Source organism: the organism of the source record quoted next, unplaced genomic scaffold (genome assembly GCF_019419815.1).
Source record: "Pyrus x bretschneideri cultivar Hongxiangsu unplaced genomic scaffold, Pyrus_bretschneideri_v1 Contig26, whole genome shotgun sequence".
NCBI lineage: Eukaryota > Viridiplantae > Streptophyta > Magnoliopsida > Rosales > Rosaceae > Pyrus > Pyrus x bretschneideri.
In genome coordinates, this window is record NW_025999568.1 from 4,304,604 (window position 1) to 4,314,203 (window position 9,600).

The 9,600-nt window shown below is 38.8% G+C and overlaps 2 protein-coding genes across 2 annotated transcripts; both read left to right on the forward strand.

The window, feature by feature from the left end:
- The first annotated feature begins 5,257 nt into the window (after window positions 1-5,257).
- On the forward strand, window positions 5,258-5,786 carry LOC125478718 (basic blue protein-like). The gene is made up of 2 exons (XM_048587187.1): window positions 5,258-5,441; window positions 5,578-5,786. Exons 1-2 carry the CDS (start codon window positions 5,258-5,260, stop codon window positions 5,784-5,786), a joined length of 393 nt encoding a protein of 130 aa, XP_048443144.1.
- Window positions 5,787-8,767: 2,981 nt separating this feature from the next.
- On the forward strand, window positions 8,768-9,290 carry LOC125478706 (basic blue protein-like). The gene is made up of 2 exons (XM_048587142.1): window positions 8,768-8,951; window positions 9,082-9,290. The coding sequence occupies exons 1-2, from the start codon at window positions 8,768-8,770 to the stop codon at window positions 9,288-9,290; spliced, it is 393 nt and encodes a 130-aa protein (XP_048443099.1).
- Window positions 9,291-9,600: the final 310 nt, after the last annotated feature.

Sequence of the window (9,600 nt, forward strand, 5' to 3'; positions counted from 1 at the left end):
TTCACAAAATTCAGGTCTAGCAGCTAAGATGGTTGACATAGAATGATTAACGTTGCTATGGACGTTTTGTATAAGCCAGGATCTAGCATTAGCCCGTTGCTGGTTATGCTTTTAGTTAATCTCACGCAGTTGGATGTCGGTGTTACTTGTTTACTGCAGACTGGAGACGAGATTCTAAAAGGGCATTGCGGATGAGCAATCAAGATGTATCTAGTGCTGTTGATTTTCTTGTTGAGCAGAAGACAAAGAGAGCCCAAAAACGGGAAGAAGATATTCAGCGACAAAATGAAATTATGGAGCAAAAGAAGTATGGGAACTCACTGCTGTGGATGTGCTTGGTGGTTGTGCTCGGTACTCGTGCTCAGTGGCTGTACTCCTTGCTTGTGCTCAATGGTGATGGTGGAGCTTTTCCCTTTGTCTCCTCACGCTGCCAACAAACCTCGAGCTCGTCACCCTAGCCACCATGATCAAAATCAACGAAGAGCTTCATTGACCGCTGTCAAACGACTAGCCGGTCTTCAAACTCGACGCCTTACACTCTGCCTCAAGCTCTGGCTGCTTCTGCACTTCCGCCATGGCTGCCGCCTGTGAATGTGATCAACAAAATCAAAGTTTGTCAACTCACACCCAAAGATCTCATCCGTCTGCTTGCCTCTGCTGCTGCCTTTGAATGTGATCAACAAAATCAAAGTTTGTCAACTCACACCCAAAGATTTCATCCGTCTGTTTGCCTCTGCTGCTGCCTTTGAATGTGATTGACAAAATCAAAGTTTGTCAACTCACACCCAAAGATCTCATCCGTCTGTTTGCCTCTGCTGCTGCCTTTGAATGTGATCAACAAAATCAAAGTTTGTCAACTCACACCCAAAGATCTCCTCCGTCTTCTCTCGGCCTCGGCCTGGGTTTTCACCCACAAACTCAGCCTTGCAGATCACCATATAAAAGAAAAAAAAAATGATGGAATCTGGCTGGACAGCACCATGCACAAAAAAAAAAAAAAAAAAAATATATATATATATATATATAATAAAAACAATGATGGTGCTTCTGGAACCATGTGCAAAAAGAAAAAATATATATATATATAATAAAGAAAAAAACAATGGTGGTGCTTCTGGCACCATCTGAAATATATATATATATATATATATATATATATATATATATATAAATAAATGGTGGATCAGTGCCACCGAAAGTAAAGAAAAGTAAAAAAAAAATAATAATAATAAATAATAAAATGAAAATGAATGATGATGGACGGTGATGTATATGTTTTATCTGTATTTAGCACAATACACTGAATAAAATAAAGCATGTCCATTAATCTCCAAGAAATTACAAGTGTGTACAAAAAAAAAAAAAAAAAAAAAAAAAAAAAAAAAAAGATGGAGCTTTCACAAAGGATGTTCACGTGAAGCCCCACTACGTGGCAAAACTCCAGGAGCGGGAGGCATCGAAGATAGAGCATTCGAGGCCTCAATACTTGGCCAAACGCTGGAAGACCCAGGAAAAATGTGCCTCTGGAGGAAAGACGAAAACCTTTGACGGTCACTTTGAATCCGACCTTCAGACTCTTGCAGCTCATCAAGCTTCCTCTTCATGCCCGACGAATAGTTATTTGCAAGCACATGCAAACTTCTATTCTCGTACTTAAGCAGTTTGATCTCTTGCTTAAGACTTTCCACCTCCGCCATCAAGGATTCAACTTGGCGGGAGCGAGCAAGTAGGCGTTGGCCCATGTTGGACACAGAGCCTGCGCACTGGACACTGAGAGCGAGGGACTCTTGAACGGCCAACTCATCAGACCGTCCTGAAAGCAGCCGACTATCTTCAGGAGTGAGGAGGTTCCTAGCTACTATCGTAGCTGTTGTTGCGTCCTTCATCACAGAGTCTTCACCTGTAAGAGGACCGTTAGAAGATAAAAAAGAAGGGCGCCATACATTACCTTGACGGGGCACAATCGGATCGCTGCTGAGACTCAAATCTAAGCAAAGGTTCGATGAGTTAGTCATTTTTCAAAGGTGTTCAAAGAGAAGGGATAAAAAATTTCAAAGGGTCGGAGACAATTTTTCAAGAATGGGCAATCTTCAGAGTGTGAATGTTGGGGTGATCAATACCGCTCTATAAAAAGCCAAACGACACGACCACCGATTCAAAAATCCAGATTTTCCAGCGTGAAGTTCGGCGACGCGTTCGCGGCTTTTCAGAAAACGCGTTCAACTTTGTCAAAAGATATCTGACAAAGTCGAGAACACGTGGAGGCCATCATCGCAACTACACGTCTTTAGCCGACAAGCGCAAAGTTCGGCAACGCTTTCTCTGCTTTTCAGAAAACGCGTGCAACTTTGTCAAAAGTGGCGTTCGTTCAGAAATCGAAGAGGCGTCGTTCAGAAATCGAAGAGGCGTCGTTCAGATATCGAAGAGACGTTTGTCGACAAGGGTAAAAGAACAAGACCACCACTTGCTATTAAGAAATCCCTATACATGTCGACCTTCGTCTCTTATGGCAAGGCAGACCTGAAGAAAATGCTCAACTCTTCCTCACCTCTGAGGGCGCACTCCCAGCAAAGCCTCTCGAAATACACAATTCTTCTTCTTCCCTTGAGAAAACCTATTCAACCTTTGAAGATACCAGATGCCTGGAGTACAGATGACCCAGGAGGAAACGATAGATTGAAGCATGTGCTGATTCATTCACCGCTTCTTCAAAAGCAAAGGTATCTCATATCATCAAAGGCGAAAGCATAGGTATCTCATATCATGCTTTTTCCCTATCTTTTCCTTTGCCCTTGTTCTCACCTGCCAAGACAAGGACAGAGGAAGCAATATGTCGGAACCTCCACTCAAACCAGTTGCCACCAAGAAGTGAAGCACCATTTAAATGCAAAGGTTGCATTCAACTCCTGCATCGGAGGACAAATACTACAAGAGAAGAGGCTAAACCTGCATAAGGAAATACCACTTCTGCAAAGGGGAGCAAGTAAGGCAAGTGAAAATGATACATCGAAGCATGTGGAGACAAGCACAACAAATATATGTGTTGATTCATTCGCTGCTTCTTCGAAAGCAAAGGTATCTCATATCATGCTTTTTCCCTGTCTTTTCCTTTGTCCTTGTTCTTACTCGCATGGCAAAGTGAAAGAAGCAATCAGCCGGCACTTGGAGTCAGTCTTCCGATCTGGAACCGACTACCTGGAATCTATTCCTGATTGCTTACCTAGTATTGCTCTCGAGTAGTCATCTTCAACGGTTGATACACTGCCAGAGAAGGGACAAGGAAACTTCAATCTTTCCGATTCGTATTCAATACGAATGGGAAAGATTGAACAAAGAAACAGGTCAGCACCTCCACCTCGTACTTGCCTGCCATATCCTGAAACCGCTCGTAGACCTTCGGGGGGAGACCAAAAGAATCCTGCTGCCCAGTTCAAGAGTAGCACAAAGGAAAATCAACGAGCGGAGGAGACCAGAAGAATCCTCCAGCCCAGTTCAAGATCAAGCCTCAATGGCCCTTGAAGAAATCACAAGTCCGATTCAAAATCAAGTGTTCACCACCCTTGAATCAAATTCAACTCCAGATAAAAGGAGTAAGTTCAGACCTTCGGAGGAGACCAAAAAAATCTTCCAGCCCAGTTCAAGATTAAGCTTGTGGAAAATCAACGATTGGAGGAAACCAGAAAATCTTCCAGTCGAACTCAAGATCAAGCCTCGATGGCCCTTGAAGAAATTTCCAGCTCAATTCAAGATCAAGCCCCGACGGCCCTTGGGTTGACATCTACATTAAGGGACTTCAAAACGCATCTTCTACACGTGACAAGCACATGTCAACGACGCGCCTTGAAGTGGGGGCATTTGTAGACATCGAAATTTCGGTGAAATGAATGTTAACCAATAATTAAAATTTCAACGCTTACGTGTCACATAAATTTTACATGTAGCGTGTGACTCAACGAAAAATCGAAATAAATTGGAAAGGTCATCAAATAGGACACGTGTCAATATCTGGCAGAAATGATTTATTTCATCTGATTATTTAAATCCAAAAATCAAGTTTTGGAATTCTATAAATAGGAGGCCAAGACATTCATTTCAGGGGGAGAAAAAGAAAGGAAGAAAGAGAGAAAGAAAGGAAGAAAGAAAGAAAGAAAGGAAGAAAGAAAGAAAGAAGGGAATTTACATCACACCAAAACCTTGAAGCCTTGAAACTCTAAAGCTCTCAAGCAAATCCCGAAGGATCAAGAAAACACTCTTCGTTCTTCGTCAAACCCTCCTTCAAGGTCAAGCCCCAACGGCCCTTGAAGAACTTCCGCCGACTCAAGATCAAGCCCCGACGGCCCCTTGAAGAAAGTGTTCATCATCCGTTCGTCCTAAGATCAAGCCCCAACGGCCCTTTGGATCAACAACCTCAACAAATCCACACATCCAATCAATCTTCAAGATTAGGCCCAAAAGCCCTTGAAGATCCGCTCATCCATCAACCCTCAAGATCAAGCCCCGACGGCCTCTTGAAGAAATCCATACACTCAGTCTTCAAGATTAGGCCTAAAAGCCCTTGAAGATCCGCTCATCCATCAACCCTCAAGATCAAGCCCCGACGGCCTCTTGAAGAAATCCACACAACCATTATTCAAGATCAAGCCCCGACGGCCCTTGAAGAAAGTGTTCATCGTTCATCATCCGTTCATTCAAGATCAAGCCCAAAAGCCCTTGAAGAAATCCACACAACCATTATTCAAGATCAAGCCCCGACGGCCCTTGAAGAAAGTGTTCATCATCCGTTCATCCTTAGATCAAGCCCCAACGGCCCTTTGGATCAACAGCTCATCCACAAACCTACACCCTACGAAGATAGAATCAGATGATCAAATTACAAAGAGATTGTAACCCCAAAATCATTAAAAAATATATTTTGTACACGTATTCTTGTTTCTTGTTTCAGGAACTTTTCGTGTTTACAGATACAAAATCATCATAAATTAATGCGATTTCATAAATTGACCCCGATTATAAGTTGAAATACACAAGCATAGAAGAATAAGGAATATTTACAGTAATAATTATTCAGTAAATGTGATAATTATTAGTTACGGAAATATCATATGGCATTTGGAGAAGCAAACCAAAACGTACGAATTGATTGCGTAATAGGCTCAATGTTGTATATATAAATGGATTTGTAATGTGGTTTTGTATTTTGGGGTTGATCGTGAAAGGTTAAGGTTACATACATACTTAGTTTGTGGAACGATCAAAGATGGCAGTTGGAATGCACAAAATTTTGGTGATTGGAATCGGCATTTTTGTCAGCTGTTTGCTGCTCCAATGCGGACAAGTTGATGCAAAAGAATATATAGTGGGGGATGAGAAAAGATGGAGCCCTGATGCCAACTTAACCCAGTGGACTGAGGGCAAGAAGTTCAAGGCCGGAGATGTTTTGGGTAAAATTACTGAAATTTGGTTTTCTTTTCAATTCGTGTTCATGCGTCCGATTCCTCAAGTTTCTATATTACTATATTTGATTAGCAGCTGGTTTGTTTACTAATTCAATGTATTTTTTTTTTTTTTTGAAAACAGTTTTCAAATATAATAGAGATCCCTTTCTCATGGTAGCTGCTGTACGGGACAAGTATTTGTTCGAGAAGTGCGACTTATATGCCGGTGCGATAAACATATACCGTTCAGGAAACGATTATGTGGTATTGGAGAAGGGCACAACCTACTTCGCACCTTATTTGACTCCCTATTGTGAAAATGGAATGAAACTTACAATTGATGTGGAGTAACTATCTATTATAATTATAAACATGCATGATGTAGTTTGTTTATCAAACAGACTCCATTGTTAATTATGTCATACAAGAAAGACATTATATATGATGAAGAAATAATTGGAGCTAGTTGTATGGGTTTTTGTTCTTGTTCGTTCCCAAAGCCAGTGTTTGATCACTAGCGTCGCCAATATTTAATAAATATGTCAATCATTTCAACTATTTCAACAATCAAAATTTGTTAATTCCGCATTCCGGCCATTTCCCATGAAAAAAAAAAAACACTCAGTTTGTTTATTAAAAAATAAGAAAAAGGGCGGTTTGGGCAGGAGTACAAACTTAAAAATTAAAAATTAAAAACACCAAAATAAATCAAACTCCATACAAACTAGAAAATATGCCCGCGCGTGTTGCTGCGGGACTTGAATGCACCAACCTTAAATGCATGAATAAAGGCTCATGAATAAATTAAACATAATCATGAATGAACAACGGGATACATGAGTGAAAGGGGTCGGTAAGATAAGCAGCTTGGTTTTTATATACATTCAACATAGCTGATATGAAAAGACATTGTACAATTAATAAGACGAAGTTGAACGTTTTTTATTACAAAAGATGTGGTTGCAAAAAATCCTCTATTTCCATAAGAGACAAAAGCAACATGCAATTCACACATATATTGCCTCTGAAGTTAAGATGGCAAATATATATGTTCTGCGGGCCAGCTGCCTGTTTTAGCAGTTAACAAAAAACATTAAAAGTGTTTCGTTTTTGTTTCAGTAACTAAGCTTTCAAGCACTAATGTTCAAAGAAAAAAAAAATGCAGGACGCCTATTTCCGTGAGAAATAGAAGCAAGATGCAGTCCCCACATATTTTGCCCTTGCAGTTAAATGGCAAAATATATGGCCTGTTAAAAACTATATTCAAATTTAGATAAAATTCGCATGAGTCATCCATAATTAGACTTATATTAACATTTTTCATCCATGGTTTACATTCTTGGTTACAATTATATTACACTTCTAAACTTTCTTGGTCGTCACTTCAGAACTTCAGAACTTCAGAACTTCTATAACATCCCACATCGTCCAGGGAAGTGATCCTTATATGTATATTCTCATCCTTACCTAGCACGAGGCCTTTTGGAAACTCACTAGCTTTGGGTTCCGTAGGAACTCCGAAGTTAAGCGAGAAGGGGCTAGAGCAATCCCATGATGGGTGACCCACTGGGAAGTTGCTCGTGAGTTCCCAAAAACAAAACCGTGAGGGAATGGTAAGCCCAAAGCGGACAATATCATACTACGGTGGTGGAGCAGGCCCGGAAAGTGATCCGCCTCGGGGCAGGATGTGACAACTTCCGTCTTTTATTTTTCATCATATACATGCTTCTCTGTTACAATTTGGAAAAATAAAAGTTGTTAATGTAAATGAATAACGATTTTAGTGAAGAGAGTGATTTTCCTAATTGCTAAAGTAATTGAGTAAATTTATGTGGTACTCAAATGCATTTAATATGATTCATTAAAATAAAAATTGCAAGCTACCTTTTATCGTCGGTCAGCAACCTTCTACAAACTTTATTTTGGTGCCAGCACAAACAGTCGCAACCTTCGCAAATAACAATTGACAAAAAACAGTCCAGATTCAAGATAAATCTTCAATGACAATCATATGATAAAATCTGCCATTCTTCCAGTAGCATCCTTGCAATAAATAAAAAAGAAAAAGACAGCCATTAAGTTGCTTTCCTTCCAAGTTCAATTCATCCACCATACATAAAATAACTACAGGGAGGAAATGGAAAAAATCCAAAATCATAAATTTCCTGGAGATATTTTCGATAACAATTGCCTAGAATACTAAAGTTTCAACGCTAAGCATTTGGAATTAGCTTAAGTGATGAGGAAAGGCGGCGATATGTGATGTAGAGCAACTAGTGACTCAAATTATGGAGCGGTCAAACAAGCATAAGCTCCGTAGAAATAGGTTCTTAGAAATATGAAGACGCCATGTCTAATTGGTTGCCCTTTCATGCGTTATTTTGTAGAAATAGTCAAATATGATACATGAGATAACTTTTGAAAATGCTTTATAACTTTGTGTTTTATTCTCTGAAAATACATGAGATAACTTTCCCAGGAGATTATTATTTGTCCACCATTGCACTGCGCCTATGAAAAACAGTTTTCCTGTATTTCTGTTCAGCTTTCCTATATTTACAATTTTCGGCAAGGATTGTCGTTTGTATCTAAACATTCCAATGAAAATGCTTCATGTTTCGCATGAGGCTAGCTTTTGCTGCAAATAACAGTTAATAATAATACACTACTACGAGTAAATCTCAAAACGAAGCCAAAACAAAATTTTCTTAAAATTTTTAGCGTAAGATACACACAACATAATGTAACATACATGCTTCATGCATATAAACCAACCTCATTCAAGCAATCCAAACTAACATTCATGTCTTAAAGACCAAAAAAATGAACTACTACAATTAAGGAAACACAATCGCTGATATGTGAGACTTTATTCTCCAAAACGCCTACTCACGAGTGGCACCGCACGACGTCTCATATGGGAAACCAATTCCCGTATTGGCAATGGTCAAGTATTTGACGTCAAAATGGTATAAAATAATTACAAAATTTTCAATGGATCATCCACCCATTCAATGATATCTCTAAAATGGTACAAAATCATCATAAATTAATGCGATTTCATAAATTGATCCCGATTATGAGTTGAAATACACAAGCATAGAAGAATAAGGAATATTTACAGTAATAATTATTCAGTAAATGTGATAATTATTAGTAATAATTATTAGTTACGGAAATATCATATGGCATTTGGAGAAGCAAATCAAAACGTACGAATTGATTGCGTAATAGGCTCAATGTTGTATATATAAATGGATTTGTAATGTGGTTTTGTATTTTGGAGTTGATGTTAAGGTTACATACGTACTTTCTTTGTGGAACGATCAAAGATGGCAGTTGGAATGCACAAAATTTTGGTGATTGGAATCGGCATTTTTGTCAGCTGTTTGCTGCTCCAATGCGAACAAGTTGATGCAAAAGAATATATAGTGGGGGATGAGAAAAGATGGAGCCCTGATGCCAACTTAACCCAGTGGACTGAGGGCAAGAAGTTCAAGGCCGGAGATGTTTTGGGTAAAATTACTGAAATTTGGTTTTCTTTTCAATTCGTGTTCATGCGTCCGATTCCTCAAGTTTCTATATTACCATATTTGATTAGCAGCTGGTTTGTTTACTAATTCATTGTATTTTATTTTGAAAACAGTTTTCAAATATAATAAAGATCCCTTTCTCATGGTAGCTGCTGTACGGGACAAGTATTTGTTCGAGAAGTGTGACTTATATGCCGGTGCGATAAACATATACCGTTCAGGAAACGATCATGTGGTATTGGAGAAGGGCACAACCTACTTCGCACCTTATCTGACTCCCTATTGTGAAAATGGAATGAAACTTACAATTGATGTGGTGTAACTATATATTATAATTATAAACATGCATGATGTAGTATGTTTATCAAACTGACTCCATTGTTAATTATGTCATACGAGAAAGACATTATATATAATGAAGAAATAATTGGAGCTAGATGTATGGTTTTTTTGTTTTTGTTTGTTCCCAAAGCCAGTGATTGATCGCCAGCGTCGCCAATATTTAATAAATATGTCAATCATTTCAACTATTTCAACAATCAAAATGTGTTAATTCCACATTCCGGCTATTTCTCATGATAAAATGCAAAAATAGAAGTGGAAGAATACACAAATTATATACATCTAAAAAG